Source organism: Syngnathus floridae, chromosome 9, assembly GCF_059516105.1.
Source record: "Syngnathus floridae isolate MCC-2025c chromosome 9, RoL_Sflo_1.0, whole genome shotgun sequence".
Classification (NCBI taxonomy): domain Eukaryota; kingdom Metazoa; phylum Chordata; class Actinopteri; order Syngnathiformes; family Syngnathidae; genus Syngnathus; species Syngnathus floridae.
Window position 1 is genome coordinate 5105746 of NC_142421.1, and position 16345 is coordinate 5122090.

Sequence of the window (16345 nt, forward strand, 5' to 3'; positions counted from 1 at the left end):
GACCCCCGCCCCCCCACGTTTGGCATTTCAAGGTTGAAACCGTCACGCAAAGAACTAGCTCATCCAGTGGTGTAAGAATACATGATCATCCTGTGCTCTATTATATTTTTATTGCACCCATGAACAATGACGGACGGGACTGTCAAGGAAGAAGCTGTTAACGCTGGAACTGTGAATATTTGAGAAGCTCTTGCGAAGGACTGCAGAGTCCTATCAGCAGATGGTGGAAGCTGATCCAACAGGCAGGACACAAATTCAAAAGCAAAGAAGGGAAGGTTTAACTGTCACCTTACATCACATCAAGAATTTGGCCGCTAATTTTCCCGCTAATCACCAACTCAACTCTGACTCCCATTTTTTGTGCGCATGTTTTCATGAACGTGTCATGGCGACATCAATAGAAGATGATGACAGGAGAGCAAGCGAGAGGATGCTTTCAAATCAATCCAAGGCCGCGTTTATCGTCTTGGCTTTGGTCATGTTTGGCACAATCGCTCGAAAAGAAGAGGGACTTGTTGCCCCAACACACTTTGGAGGACATACCAATGAACATATCGAGGACAAATGAATAAAAATGTGCATTCGCTAAGCTAAATCTTGATACGTAGCTCCCATTCCAATTTGCAGGAGTATCTCATTGGCGCTATATTTAGACGCACGCGTGATGTCCTACATCCCAAATTACAGCTATCGCACCAGCCTCCCGTTTTGTTTGCTGAACATCTGAGTGAGCAGCAAAAACATTTCCCCCCCCACGCTCATGATTGCCTCTGGGAGTCATTCAAGAATATTGTTTTTTTTTTCCCTCCGCTACAATTGACGGTTAAGCGGCAGTTAGAGCGACTCGTCCCGCTGTGACAACTGTTCCCGCCGTTTGTCCCACAAACGTCTAAATTGTACCCGACATAAATTTGGACTGAAATAGACTGCGGGCAGATGGGAATGGCTTGACTGGGGATTTGTTGGCAAAAACTTGAGAAAATGATAGAAATGCTCATAAATGAATTCAACGTCCATTGTATTTTTGCTTTTTTTTTGTTTTTTTTTTGCGTTAGTCCTCTGGAGCCTTCCTGAGCTAATCAGAATTCTCAACATTAGTCAAGTCCAAACTTTCTCATGTTATCGTACAACTTTGTTAAGGCGGTTAGATCTTATCAGGATCCCCACTGAGAGCAAGTGGACTCGACTTGCCGGTTGCCCCGGCAACAGTGAAACCACATGATGCTGTGCGTGGTGGTGGTGGGGGGGCACAGCGTGTGCTTCAGAAGCTCAACCACTCCAGTTTATCAGAGACCGAGCATCTGGCTCTGCAAAGACCCTTTTGGAACCGCTTTTCGATGAATAAATAGCCTTCGTGGATTTTTAGAGGTCTGGGAAAAACAAAGTGGCTATATTTTAGCCTACATATAATCTGTCAGCACGTTAGCACTTTTACCTCATCACGACACTTCCCGTCTGCCTCTTTCACTCATTCATCTCCTCCATATTTTTTTCCTCCCCTCCGCAACACAAACAGCGGCCTCGCAGCCCGCCCCGGTTATTAAACGTGTGACAAACCGGCTGACAAGCTCATAAAGCGTCCTGGGCTGCGAGGTCAAAGCTTGGCACCCCGTGCCAAACACAAAAGTTGATGAGTGACTCAGCGATTTGCGGTGGAGAGGACTACCGGCTTCTGTGTGTGGTGCACATTTAATACTGAAGCTAAGAAAATAAAAGGAAGAGTGAGTGGGTGTGGATAATATGTGGACTCACAGCGTGACCGGGGGTTCTCCAATAGGTCTGGGTGGCCTTGTCACACGGGCGCTGCAGTCGCTTGTCTCCCGGGGGTCGCAGAAGCGACGGCGCCCTCTGCCTCTGACACTGGCACCGCACCTGACGCTCTCGAGCGAGCTGGGAAAAAAAAAAAAAGAAAGAAGTTGATTTTACTGGGGGATTACGTGAACATGGACTACTGGATCGAATAACTAGCTCGGCAATAATTGCCTGGGCTGCTCGGGAGGCAAACCAAAATCTTTAAGAGAACAAAGGAAATCTAGTGAAAGCAGGCTCGTGTCGTTTTGTGTTTTAACGAGTCGGGTGAGCAATGAGGCTGACCTAAAGTCATCTATTAAATAATGTACAGCCTGAAATGTCTTTGTCCGAAATCCTTTTTGGCTGTGCGCTACTTCCTCAAAGTGCTTGCATGCCAAGATGAGGCCAATTGCGGACATTGCAATTAAATTTTTTTTTAAATGTTTGGAGTTAAACTTACAAGCAAAATCGTGGAAGAAAACAGCTGCATCATAATTAGTGTCAATTTAATGGAGTGCCAGTAGTTTCCGCACATGCGTCATAAAAACACGCCATTCATTTTTAGGATTTGGTTTTATTTGTTAAAGCCCAACTGTAGCTTTTTATTCAACTTCCAACTGATAAATCACCTTTTGTAGCAAGGGCTCAAGAGTTTTCTGCTAAAACTTGTCAACTTTATGTGGGGGACCATCTTTTAAGTCGGCCCGGACACCAAAACACTATAAGAGCCATTTCTTGCATGTGTTGCATTTTTTCCCATTTGTTTACACCAACTGCAGTGGTCACCTGATGGAGAAGCCGATATCATCGGAATTCTGCTCAGTCCAATTCTTCTTTGAACTCACTTTGTCAGCCTCCAATATGCAATGCCGCCATTCCTCCTTCCTTCCTATCTGCCTGTTGAGGGCGCTGCGATATTGCGTGGGACTGGAGAACCAGTTGTTTAGGTGCTAGCTCTAATTGGGAAGGCTCACGAAGCCTGGATTTGACATTTGGGTATTTGCGGCCGTGGATTTGAATATGTCAGACGGCCGTACAGTTGTTTGGCTAACAAGGGAGTCTCTTCAAACCACTAATGAGTGTTAGGATGGAGCAACCTAAAAGCAAACAGGAGCGAGGTTATTGGTAGCCGGCGGTGGGCGCAAGGCAACTTGCGGCGGCCACTTCTCGATTTTATCGGTGCCGTGGAGAGTTGCACCGTCCGCCTCTGACTTCAGCATTGTTTGCGGCAAGTACTGATGACATTTCGGACAGAGGGGGAGTCTCGATTCAGACTTGGCTGTGCTCCATTTAACGCAAGATGGGGGGCTCAGAATGGACGATTTGGAATTATAGCAAAAATGTTCACGTTTGAAATGTTATTAAATATACGCATAGAAACTCTGCCCTCGGTTAACATTTTCCATTTGACAACTAAGAAAATGTTTTTATGTCAAATAAGTAATTTGAATCCTGAAGCTACACTCAATATTAATATAGTTTTTTTTTTGTTTCTGTGAGCATTTCCCACCAAAAATTGAAGGAAAAAAAAAAAAAAAAAAAAAGAACCCAGAAATCTAAGAAAGCATTTCCAGGGAATGAATGTGGGGAAAGAATGTTAGAGCCATAAAGGGGCCATTTTACCGCTTGTTCCTGCTGATGCTGCTGCAGCTGCTGACACTGCAGAGTGAGCTGAACGATGGTCTTGTCTCGACTCCTAAGTTCTTCTCGGAGCGCGTGCACCTCCTTCAGCAGCTCCTCAAACTGCAGACGTGCACATATGCTCAGTGTGTGGACAGTTTCTACAGGAGTGGAGATTGGCTCAAATTGTGTTTTTCTTACCTGGGCTACACCATTGGAATTGCCTTCAATCTCCCCCGCAACATTTGCTGTCGAGTCCGCCGTATCCTCCAGCTGGAAGCGCAGAAAGTACACGGTGAGAAGCGATCAATGACAGTTGCTGTAGGGCACGCCTCGAGAGCAATGTCGAGAGGTGGAATAATTTTACTCCTTCACACATATGCCGCCCCCCACCCCCACCATCCAACCCCCCCACCCCGCCGGCCTTGGACTGCCAGGCAGCGGTGACACAGACCCGTGGTGCAATCTCAGAGTATACTCAACACGTTTATTTCTCAAGGAAGCATAAATGTCATCTTGCTGCTTGAGTAAATGCGCTAATGGACTTGGATTTTTTTCCTTTTAGCCAAAAGGTAGTTCAGAGGTTGAGCATGATGATAGGGCAACTTATTTGCTAGACAAATGATCACACATTCATCTGGGTTTAGGGTGCACGCGTAGCAATTATTGGGCAGATTTTTTTTGTTCTCTCTCCACTAGTCAGCAATCTGTGGCGTGTGTTAAGCGTTTAGAACACGAGTTTGCTTTCATGCATGTGCAGCAGAAAAATCTGGAACATCCGAGCGAGGCTATCATTTTGTTTGTAAACAAACAAGGTTTGGCCAATCAAGCGGCCAGCGAGTGGACTCATTCAACAACAACAGAACTCGTTCCAAGCACCTTTTGATCTGGCTCTCTGTCACCATCGTCTCATTCCTCCCACAGAAACTCAGTTATTGATTTCCTCACACTGGCACGTCAAAGGCATGCAAGCACAAAGGGAAAAAAAGCCAATGGAAGAATGAGGGTCGGACCTGCAGTAGGTTTTTCAGCCTGAGCAGTTGGTTCTTGACCAGGCTGCAGTCTTGGCTCATGAGCTCCAGCGAGAGCTCATCGGGCACGGGCGCATGGTTGTGTCGCCTCGCTTCGGAGTGGGGGGCTTGATAGGACATCCGTGAAGACTTGAGGCCATCGTAGTGATGGAAGAACGGCGCCCTGAGGGACAAAGCAGTCGTCATTTTTGTGAAACCGCAATCCATGCAAATGTGTGTTTTTCACTAACCTGCCGTCGCGCTCGGGTCCGTTCCAGCGTTGATGCCGACGCCGCTGTCCCTGTCGACGAGGCGTGCTCTCCCCGTTGGACATTCTGTCAAAGTCTACCACAAAAGTTAAGAACAGGGTGAGGCGCGCCAAGGATGTGGCGAAAAAGAAAATAGCGACTGCCTTTAAAGCAAATGGTTTGAGTTTGTTGTGAAAGATGAGACGGGCCAAGGTAGGAATTTGTTTTTCAGGCAGCTTTCAAACAGACGCGCACATAACACAAACTATCATATTTTCTGCCGGTGAATACGCCTGTACACATTCCAAATGCTCTAAAAGCACGCGCATCATGATCTTTCCATCTCTCTCCTCGCTATGCAAACACGCACAAAAAAAAATCATTTCCAAGAATGCAAAAAAAAAAGGACAGCGAGTCTTTGGAAGGGTAGAGCTGAGAAATGAGCCACGGCTAAGGGAAAAACTGACAAATAACAGAGGCTGACGCCCCCCTTAGAAAAGCCAGGCCTACAGCAAAGAATGGAGACAGCGAGAAAAGATCATCATCATCATCATCATGGAAATGCTGCTGCTTAAAATACTTTACCCAAAGTGTCACCACACAGCCCGTTTCATTGTCAAGTGTTACATTCCAGCAACCTTGCTGAATCCAGGTAGTTAGAAGAGCCAAACAATATTCCAGCGAGGAGACGTCCGCCAATTTAGGATGGCCCAGTCACTCAGAAGGCAAAATCCCGAGTCTGGCTTCTTCTTCGGGGGAACTCCCAAGGAGGAGACTGCTGGTCTAACTTTAGGGGAAACTCTGCGGCCTCCGCTGGCTTAAAAGAAAATGTCACACGCGAGCTTCCCATCCGGTTCTGATCTAACTCCCCGAGTCTTCCCTTCCGCCTTCTTCCTGTTATGTGGCAGAGTCAGGGAGGAAACCAAGAATGGCGCAAAGGGAGGGCCGGCGGAAACTCCGTCGGCAAAACAATACCGCCTTCTTCATCCCGGCCTTGGGGGCCGGGTCTAAGATAGACTACTTCAGCCTAGTCTCACTTTCACTGTGCCTCTTGTGGTACTTGGCCCGAGACGCGGGGCTATAAATACGGACACTTGCCAAAAAAGGAGCAGGAATGGAAAGCGGCATGCCAGTCACATTCTTCCCGAGTGAATATCCCCTTGCTGGTCTGGGACTGTTTACAAACTCAACGCCGGGCGGCAGAGTGAAGCTGCCTGCGACCCGCAGCAACACCCAAAAAAAAAACCCACACACGCTATGTGACACCGTGACCACTTTGAGGTCATTTTGGTGTTGCAACTGATACGAGTAAGGGCAAAACAAAAAGCAGCCTCTCGGCATTAATGGAATCCAATTCGACAGCGCGGCCGTCCGCATCGAGCGCCCAAGTGAATTACGGCGCCTCCGCGTCCGCTTGAACTCAAGCGCAACATTTTCACCTTTGTGGCGCTAGACGGGGAGAGAGGCAGGTCGTGTTGGCTATTGGCAAATTTGGGAAAATGTTTTCCAGTGTGACCGGTCAAACTGTGAGACAGCCTCTGCCCACTCCCAATTCCCACCCTGACCATCTTGTGTTCGACAACCTCACATATTCCATCACCATTAGCTACTAGCGCACGTATTGTCCGTGATTAGATTTGGTGCTCCCGAAGGAGACCTCGTCATACATAGCAGGTTGCGCTGTGTCAGACATTCCAAATCAGCCGGCGCGATAAACAAGCCGGGCAGGAGCGGCCGACTGGAGTTTGCGTCGGCGCTGACAGAAGCGAATTATCGTCATAATAGACGACGGGCGAGGTCAACGTCTCTGAACCTCCTGCCTTTATTCTCTCCCGCATGTGATAGAGCTGCCGGCGCAATCACCACGACCCGATTACCTTCGACGCTTGCAATTAAGCCATTCTGCTCCACTTATGAAGAGGCCGCAATATAATGGCATTCACTGAGCGACAACAAAAGCCTGCAATTGTGCTGACGTCACAGGGATGTGAAGTAGCACAAAGAGGCGCTCAACTAATCACCTTATTACTCCCGTCAAGGCAATGAAAACGTCTGCCGCCGCGCCTCGATATTCATGGCGCGTGCGGCTTTCATCTGTTTGCGCCGACACGCTCCAGACAGCTGGCAACATCCTCTTCGATGCAGGTTTGTTGCCGAACTGTCATATGCAGCGCGACAAATAGTCTATAAATAACTCTTCGGCGAGCACGTACACCTCACAAAAGACGTTCAAACAGATGTTGCATGGATGCCCATGTTCTATTGCAGGACAACAAAGAGCGTGAGCTCACCATGCAAACCGTCCTCTGGGAGGTCCACGTCCAGCATGAGGTCATCGTCATCCACCTCTTCAACCCCTGGGCTGAGCAGATTGTTCAGGATATCCTGAGGATCACGCAAAAAAAAAAAAGTAAAAACGTTTGAAGCTCATTGCAGGCACATCATAATCACACAATTATATCTTTTACATCGTTTCCCTTATATATACAGTATCAGAAACAAATCTGTAGGTATTGCTTTGGCACCATCTAGTGACGAGTTGATGAACCTCAAGTCGTGCTTTTTGCTTTTTTTTCTTAGACAAAAACATTTTACGAGTCTTTCTATACAGAATCATACTTAGGGTGAGACAAAAGCAATACAAACATAATCCATTTGGCAAGTAAAGTCCGAAAGACGTCAAATTTGAAAATGCACGAACAATAACGTGTGCATTCTAAAATGCCCACCACCCCTCTCAGTGCATGGCGCGTCATGGAAATGTGATCAAGCCGCGCTTGCCCACACAGTCATTTTGCACGGAGTCAGAGCCAAATATACCCAAAAGAAGGAGCCATTTCAAAAGCAGGCAGAGATTTGTAGGAGCGTTATGGAGGCACATCGCCACCCCGTGGACAGATTGTATTACTACAGCATCTCTAACTTCACTGATGTTAATATTTAGTGTTTACTAGGTTAAAGGCTATAATTTTTTTGAGAAAAATGTGTAAAGAAAAAAAAATAAATCACATGACAGTGCACAAAGTAAATGACTGTTAATCGGATAAGCATGCTGGTTATGCTGAGAGCAGTAAAGAACACACTCGCAATCCCACACGCCTGCATTTTTTTTTTTTTTTTTTACATTCTGACAGGACCATGAACAACATAGTGCCATATATTGCCAGCAAAGGTTGCTGGAATCATAACCGCATTAACTAATGACTCTTAACGATGACTTGATGAGCAATTTGTGTTGACAATTAGCCACATTTATGGAGAAACAAAAACGTTCTGTCCCTCTCTTTGATCGAGTCGAACGTCCACATCACATGCTGTAAGTGCTACAAAGACGCGGCTTATTATACAATTCATAATCTGGCTTCCGGAAAGCTCTTTACATGTTCCCGAGATCCGGCGCCATGGTACGTGAGCGGCTGGCAATGCTATTAAAGCACGAGCTGCGGCGGGGGCAGCATTCCTCTCCGGGATAACCTCTTTGCCTAATGAGGAAGGAGGTGAATGCCTCGTGGCGGCGGCGGCGGCGACTGCCTTGCCAGGCAGGCAATCAAATCTTGAGCGAGGAGTGCCGACCGGAAAGCAATGTACGGCACTTTTTAGAATCGTTATGGATTGATTGGTCTTCATTTTAAAAGTGAGGAATGGAGATTTAGTTTGTTTGTACCATTAATCTGGTTTCTGGCTTTCAAATATATAACATCAAGAGTCAATTACAAAATCTCTTTGCAGGTCAAATGTTTAAAAATAAGCAGCAACCTCATTAGGATGCTTTTTGGGCCAACTTTTCACCTAATCAATTGTAATCGCTCCGCTCAGTTCAATTGCTAAGCGGTTCACGAGGTCGTCCTCTAATCTCTATAATTACGATTTGACGGAGCCAAATTATGCAGATGACGAGCACTTTTACATCCGAGTAGGACTCACCATGCTGTTGAGCTCAGAGTCGTCATACAGATCGGACGGATACGTCCCGCCGGGCCCTGCGAAAGGTTCGAGACCTTCTTCGTCCCACATGTAGGTTCCTCCGGAGCTGTTGGAGGGCGAGAGCTCGGAGGATGAAGCTCGGCAGACATCGCCTTCCACGGCCGACTTCACAAGTGCTCCTTGGGAGTCCTGCATGGGGCTTTCGTCATTGTGACCTGGACGAAATGTTAAAAAAGATTAAAAAAAAAATCTCAAAACCAAGCTCAACGTGAGGATGTTGGAGGTTGATTGATTGGATTGATTTACCTGCCAGATCCCAGTCGGTGGTCTCATCGAGAAAGCGATCGGTCTTGTTGTTTTCGTGAGCGTCGCCGTCACTGAAAACATCCCCTACGCTGTCCAAGTCATCTAAAAAGTCTTCACTGGTGTTTCCTCTGTCGAAGGACGAAGCAGAAGACAAGGACATGTCTTCCGGACCGTCACTAAGAACCTGATCGGAGTTTGGCCGCTGCACATTGCTTTCTTCTTTAGTGGGATTTTGATCCGTGTCATCGTGACAGTTTGCTTCTTCATCCTTTCCAGTGGGCTCAGCATCTCCACCTGGAGGAGTGGGTGAAGCTTTGATGGCTCCTTTAACCCAGCCTGGAAGTATGGTCTTCTGCTGCTTGGCGTGTGCAGGTTTGGCCTGCCTGAAGCCCAAAGACCCGCCACTCGTCCCCAATAACTTGTTCAAACCGCAAGTGGAGAGCAGCGGCTTCTTCAGAGCTCTGGGAGTGGATGGCGCCGGGGGCGTCGATGGCGCTGGCGGCGTCGACAGCGCCGCTAGCGAAGAAGCGGCCGCGGGTGCTCGGCTGTACTGCACACCTCCGGTCCCGCCATCAGACGATCCAGACACTCCGTGGCCGACGCGCAGAGCCCCGAGTCCTAAACTTAAGCGTCCGTTGCTGACTTGCGGGGCTTTGAGCAAACTGCTCCTCGGTGGTCGAAGTTGAGTGTTGGCCAGAGGTTTGGCCAGTTCTACGGCCCGGTTGAAGGAGAAGGAACGTATCATGGGCTCGCTGTTGGGAGACGGAATCTGTTTGAAATGCGTGAAGCTGTTTGAGCGCACCATCTTGTCCAGCTCCAGAGTCTTCAGGCTTTCGCTGGACTGGGAAAGGCGTTCTTTGGAGCTGCTTCTTGGCGGGCCTGAGGAGAACTTGGGCTGTGCCAGGCGGGACTCTGCATCGCTGCGGTCTGCTTTGGGGACGCCGTTGAGAGAGCTTTGACCCATTTTGATGCCGTCTTTGGGGGCGACTTTTAAGACCTGCTTGGGCGTGGCTTTGGGGCTCGGTGCCGCCACCGCCAACGGCGCCGACCTCCGCATGATCGGCGTCCCCGGGGAGCTACTCTTTGCCTCCTTCGGCATGGAGGGAAGTTGTCTTGTCTTCTCCTTGGCTCCATCCGGTGGGCTGGTGAGGCTGGTGGCTGCCCCTTCATCTCTCCTCCATTTCAGGGAAAAGGGAGACGTTCGGATTGTACCATTTGGGCGTGCTCCAGCGGCAGGCGTCTTGGCGTCCTGGGTGGACGAACCGTTGGTCAAGGGTCCGGCGCCGGCACTTGCGGAGCGCCCGCCAAATTTGGGCAGTCTTGACACCATGGCAAAGCCGTTTGATACTTTATCTTCCATCAGATGCCGTAGGAGACATTGATGAGTCTGGACTCACGTGCAGCTAGAGCAAGAAAAAACAAATAGCAAACATTTAGTTTCGCAAGCAAGACTCAAATGCTTCATTTGCCGATCCCACCTCGGAGAGAATTCTCGGAACAATAACATAAGCGACAGAGATGGAAGGATGGAGCGCTTGCATGTCTGCGTCTGAAAGCCTGCTTGCCACACAGAGAGAGGCTTTAGTATTCATGGGGCTGCTTTCCAAGGTGACTTAAGACTTGGTAACAAAATCCAGCCCACCTGCTTTCATGCTGACTCATTTAAGAAGCACGATTTGCAAATTTGTATGTGATAAATATTTATTTCACTTATTTCACATATTTTTTTACCAAACTGACAGATTGTCTATTACTACTTCTGTCAACAATGATTGTTTTTTGAGTTCAGGAAATCTAATCCATATTTAATTTATCCTTTGCATCTGTGCGTGTGTTCGTGGGGGAGGATGGGGGTCAACGTGGATGTCGTGCTGCCCCACATTCCCATGCACAAACACACGTGTCGACAATCAGTCGCACTCCGCCGCTGGCATTGAAGCGTCTGACCGTCCTAATCCGCATCAATAAACACACATGGGCGAGCGAGAGTACGCAGAGACATGCTCTCTCTCTCTCTCAAAAAAACAAAAATCAGGTCAACATGCCGAGACAGAGCCGCCTCCAAAGCCTCTTGCCCCCCTGAGGTCTTTGCGCCCAACGAGTCCAAATTGCCGTTTGACCGTACGAGTTTCGTTCACATCCGAACGGGCGTTTATGTGGGTCGCCTCACTCATCAGCGCCGAGCGTTGATTCTCGAACGGGGTGACACACATTCTGAGGTGGGGCACTAAAACGTGTCTGCCATCTGTCAAACCTCTGGCCACTCCCACCTTCTAGGACAATTGAAATAGAAATCTGACAACAAGAAATATAGCCAAGAGTTGGACGATTCAAAGTTATACTAAGTATTGAAACAATTGAAATATTCAAATAGCTCAATTACTTTTGACGCCTGGATTAATAGCAAACAAGTGCAGCTAAATAAACACAGTAAGGTCAAACAAAATGGCTGAATAAAACGCTAAAGGGTCAACTCGGCCTCTCACCTTTCAAAGTGAGCGAGAGCCCTCCAGCCGGCATCTGGTCATGCGGAAAGGCCGGCCGGCTGGCCGCCGTGCTCCCCGTGAAGCGATTAACGTTTTGCCGGTGGAGCCGGCTAATAGAATGAGGCAGCACTGACGCCGGCCTAATGTGCACCGAGTGAAAACAACACCGAGCTGAGCGGGGCTTCCGATGCTTACCGACGCTAATCCAATGAAACGCCAAGGACGGCGCCAAGTAGAGACGAGGGCAGGGCGTGGCGCCCGGGAGCACAAAACTTAAAAAGCTAAATATAAAAAGAGCCCTGGGGCTCTTAAAGCGACCAATTCTCTTACCGCCAGCATCAAAAGTGAAAGAAAACATCCGAGAGGCAAGCGTGCCGACTGGTAACCGGTATTCTATGTCTGGTGGGGACATAAATGTTTAACTGTAGCACGGCTGGGAGTCACATTCTGCTTGGGGACAAAAACAAAGTCGCCGCGACATAAATCATTCAATTTCCAGATTTGGCTTCAAGGGGAAGCAAAGTAGAGGTGACGTTACATTTGCTTCAAGCACTTCCTGTTCTCATGTTACGCGTCAGGCAGAAATCATACATGGTGTCACCGACGTCGTCGTCCGGAAGTGTCTGCTGCTATCTGACCTTCACTTGAGCTCCACTGATGAGATTAAAGTGCATTTAAGGGCCGCGTTTAATTGTCACATTCTGTCGGCCGCGCAAGGATTGGAGAAGTTAAGCCGTCTAAAGCAAGGGGGCCATCACTGCCAGCTTCTTCTACGCTCATCATTTTGAGTAGACGAGGGGGGGGTTGAAGGATGCTGGAGGAGCTGCTGGCGAACTTCCAAACTCGTTAGAGAAGCTTTCACAAGCGCAACTTTCCAGTCTTTTAACATCTGCGGACTTACCGAGGGAATGAAGACGTGATCAGCGAGGCTAAGTTTAGCTTTGATGAGGGACCGCATGGAGAGAGAGTGAAGAGAGAAGTAAAAAGGACCTACACGAAGCTTTGGGTACTCACACAACACGCAGGCACATAATTGAAGTTCATGATCTCACGTGACATCGTCAATAAAATTTCTTCATCAACACGTAGGAGACATCAAGGTAACCTGGTTTAAGATGAACTAATCATCCCGTGGAGGGTTTTTTTTTTTTTTTAAAGAGATGCTTGTTTGCATTCAACTCCTCTGGGACATATTTGCTTGCAGTTGTCTTCACTTTCCTTTCATTGAAATGAATGGAGATCCAAAGAAAGCTGGTTTCATAGAATAAATGAGACCTTCCTCACAATGCTGTTGCTTCTCCATAATACGAAGCAGACAGGTTAGATTACAAAGCTTAGGCGAGAAAGACCGCATCAAAACCAGAACTGCAACCAACACCAACGACAAACAATACTTAAGTTGGAAAGGCACCAAATTGTTTGTCTCGTATCACAGAGAACAGTGAGGGATGAAATATGAAAACACGCCGACAGAAAGATCAGCAAAAAAAAAAAAAAAAAAAGTGATATTCACCCTCACATTGGAGACCTTGAATGCAAGTTGTTGTGCAGTCTGGAGATATTCAGCTGTTTGCTGCTCCGTGGGGGAATCCGATTGTAAAAACATTTCCAGCCAAGGTGACGTTCCACAAGCGGAGCTGACAGGTGTGTGCACAACACACATGTGGATTTCACAAAAACTTTCTCACTCTACCAAGGCCATGCGTATCTGCTGACGTGTTGATGTCACGTCGCTTTGCACCGCAATGGATCACAATTAAATACACTTTTCACTGACAGTAGCTGGTATAAAAATATGAAAAGGTGACGTATGACGACCTTGAGTTATATATGCCCCCAAGGCAGCCATATCTAAATTTACAACATGAGGGCAACAAGGTGGAATGTGAGTCATCTTTAGTTACTCTTTAATCACGACACGTCCTACATACTTGATTTTATAGAATTAAACGGCCCTGATGTCTTTGTTTTTATACAACGTAAACATGAAATATAGCACCTGAAAGTCCGATGGAAGAGCTGCAAAAATATTTGCAGGCAAGGCCATCTGCTGAGAGCTGTTTCTAATATTTTGGTAACCTAATATAGCCACATTAGATGTTATAAACATGCCACGAAGAGATGCTATGCATTTATGTCAGATTTTATACTTCTCCAAACAGTATTGTATTTTTTTACGATTCTTATGCTGACTCTCCTGTGCAGTTTATCTTACAAACTATTGTGAAAAGCTGGTCACGGTACCGTGACAAATTCCATTGATTTCTATTGAGTGACGTCAGCAAATCACATCGTACTTATATCTACTTAAAAGACACAAAAGCGGAGTTTACGGTGCATATTAACAAATGCATAAAATAAATGTGAATAATAAACAAGCAACACAAATATACTTACCCGGTTTAAAAGCACACAGGATGTCAGTAAACAGTCCTCTTGTTTGTTGAAGATGCTAGCTTGGTTAGCCCATAGCAACTTGTTAGCAAGTTTAATTAAGCAAAATCGATATTATTCTACACTCCCAAAAAATATGGTAGAAGTGAGGCGATAGTCAAGGAAAGGGGGAATCGGGCGTTGCGGGAAGTGAAAAATAGAAATGCTGGGAAGTAGCAGCCGAGCTCCAGACGGATGCTTCCTATCAACACACACGTCCGTTACTTCTTCCTACAAAGCCGGGGACAGTGCGCGATGTTGGGCTTTCGAAAGCAAACAAGGTGCCCCTACAGTAGAACTGGAGAGAAGCCCAAACCGAGTAGAATAAATAAATTTAAAAGAGGGGGAGCGAGAAGCTCGATTCGAAATTCCAGTGCGAACACCCGACCACGAACAGCACTAGCGACCTCCGGAGGATCCACTCACGACATCCTCCATCAGCTGTGGCGGGGCGGAGCGAGTCTGTCATCGGACACACCCAACTCCCTACGCCGAGAAAAAATAGTCCATTAATAAAATGTTGAACTTTATTTTAATGTAAATATAGCATAATCAAAAATTTCCCAATTTCGTTTTCACAGGACCAAACCGGTTACCGTAAACGTCACATCACTGGGAATTGCAGAAATGTAATTTGAATGCTTACAATTTAAAAAGTGTTAACGTGGTTTTAAAAAGCTTCTAATTGTGACTTATTTTAAGTCGAATGACATCTTATTACTCTCAAATAAGTAAAACTACCGTTGTCAAAAGTAACCGCCAGAGGGTGCTACGAATGGAGACGAGCCTAGCTAAACTGTAATTGTCTATTTTAACCACTAGAGTGCAGCCTTTTTACTCTCTTATTACATCATGATACGTGCAACTAACAGGGGCAGAATTGTGGGATTGCTCTTTGTTTCAATTTATGATTGATTCATTATCCTGAGAAATAAATGATTATCCTGAGAAATAAAAGATGAATGAACGAGAGTATCCCAAGCATTTTCTGCTATTCTGAGAAGAAAAAAGAATGCACTTGTGCAGTGGGAATGAAGGGACAAATATTTACAGCAGAATATGGCACATTTTAATTCCTGCACCTCTTTTGACAATATGAAAGGTCAAGTATGCATTAATCTATTTTCTATCCCACTTGTACTAATTAGGGTCATACAGTACGTGAGTTACAGCCTATCCTAGTTGACTTTGGGCAAGACATCCTGGACTGGGCACCAGTCGATAGCAAGGCACATAGAAATATAAATAAAACATTTGTATTTACAAAATACTCTGTCAAACATAAACAATTCAAAATAATTTGATGTAATTGTGTCTAAAGGAGTACGAGCATCCTTGTTGAATTTTGGATCCATGAACACAAAACCAGAATTAGACAGTAACATCTACATTTCCACTTTACACGCAGAATGGCATCACAGCTTGGACATGGTGTCCATAAACAATGCTACTAGAAGTAACAGGGTGTGATGTGCTGTACTGTATTTAAATGTCATAATTACGGAACTTCTGCAGCAAATAAGATGGTGAGTCAGCAGCCCAGCGGAAGCGGCGGTGGTAGTAGTAATCACCTAGATAATGACAATAAAATGTTATTTTTTTTCAAGAAATTAAAACTGCTCTTACAACAGATACACTACTCCCAAAAATATTTCAAGATATACATAAAATGCATCTAACTTTTATAGGTGAACTGAATTTTACCCTCTTAAAGCTTTTGAATGCACATTCTCTACAGATTGTTTTAGTCTAGAGATGAAATTCTGAAACTTCACCCAAAAGCCGAATATCTCTATCTTCCTTTTTGTGAGTACAGTAGCCTCTATCACCACTTAGTTTAGAGGACACATGATTTAACAAGAAAAACAATCAAACTAAAAATGGTATTGACATCCACTATTATATGAATATGGCTGAATGATTAGGAATTACTTGAGGACAGCATTCCTTCACTTGAGGGCATCCCTGGTGCTTCCTGCTGAGAATGAAGATCCTCGGCATGCGTGATTGGTGTTTCTGCATTTGCAGCCTCCAGCATGGGTTCCTTCTTATTTTTCACAGCCCAATGCATTGACTGAAAACATTTTTCAAATTTATCACAATACCGGTTTCTCTTGCAAAAAATTACCACAGTGAAACACCACCTACCGTTTTTACAGAATCATTTAAGGCTTGCCAGTCATGGAATGGAATAGAAACTCCACTTCTCTTCCATAGATCATAGTTTTTTCTTTTGTCGTCATTGCATAAAACCTCTTTGGCTTCTTGTAGCTTTTGAAACTCTGCCACTGTCAGACAGAAAATAAAGAAATCCTGGTATAAGAGAGCATACTTTAAAAAGAAACTCAACAAAAATATAATCATCTTTAAATAACATTATATACAGCTATTATTTGAATTTGGGGGAAATATATCAGAGCAGTTTAACAATTTTACCTGCGTTGGGGTTATCTTGGTGTTTGTCTGGGTGGCATGCCAAGGCTCTAATCTTGTATTCGTTGATAATCTGTTCAGTCTGCAAGAAAAA

General features: G+C 45.9%; 2 protein-coding genes across 9 annotated transcripts in view; both read right to left on the reverse strand.

Moving 5' to 3' along the window:
- ccser2a (coiled-coil serine-rich protein 2a) overlaps positions 1-14283 on the reverse strand; it is a 30669-nt gene extending 16386 nt beyond the window's left edge. For 4 of the 6 annotated variants that reach the window (XR_015860269.1, XR_015860268.1, XM_088384782.1 and 1 more), the window contains exons 1-9: positions 13783-14283; positions 8900-10302; positions 8594-8808; positions 6961-7054; positions 4673-4766; positions 4425-4605; positions 3613-3684; positions 3415-3534; positions 1753-1890 (exon numbers count right to left, since the gene is read on the reverse strand). Coding sequence is in view for 4 of the 6 variants with exons in the window: in XM_088384782.1 (XP_088240908.1) it covers positions 1753-1890; positions 3415-3534; positions 3613-3684; positions 4425-4605; positions 4673-4766; positions 6961-7054; positions 8594-8808; positions 8900-10259 (2274 nt within the window). In the remaining 2 variants the exon portion in view is untranslated. Of the gene's footprint in view, positions 1-1752; positions 1891-3414; positions 3535-3612; positions 3685-4424; positions 4606-4672; positions 4767-6960; positions 7055-8593; positions 8809-8899; positions 10303-11385; positions 11948-12898; positions 13108-13782 lie in introns of those variants that run through there. The other 2 variants (XM_088384784.1, XM_088384783.1) reach the window with 2 other exon arrangements.
- A 581-nt stretch (positions 14284-14864) lies between these two features.
- dnajc12 (DnaJ (Hsp40) homolog, subfamily C, member 12) overlaps positions 14865-16345 on the reverse strand; it is a 33919-nt gene continuing 32438 nt past the window's right edge. For all 3 annotated transcript variants that reach the window (XM_088384275.1, XM_088384276.1, XM_088384277.1), the window contains 4 exons: positions 16255-16333; positions 15967-16106; positions 15751-15892; positions 14865-15389 (listed from right to left, as the gene is read on the reverse strand). In XM_088384275.1, coding sequence (XP_088240401.1) covers positions 15304-15389; positions 15751-15892; positions 15967-16106; positions 16255-16333 — 447 coding nt within the window. In that variant the 3' untranslated portion in view covers positions 14865-15303. The remainder of the gene's footprint in view (positions 15390-15750; positions 15893-15966; positions 16107-16254; positions 16334-16345) is intronic.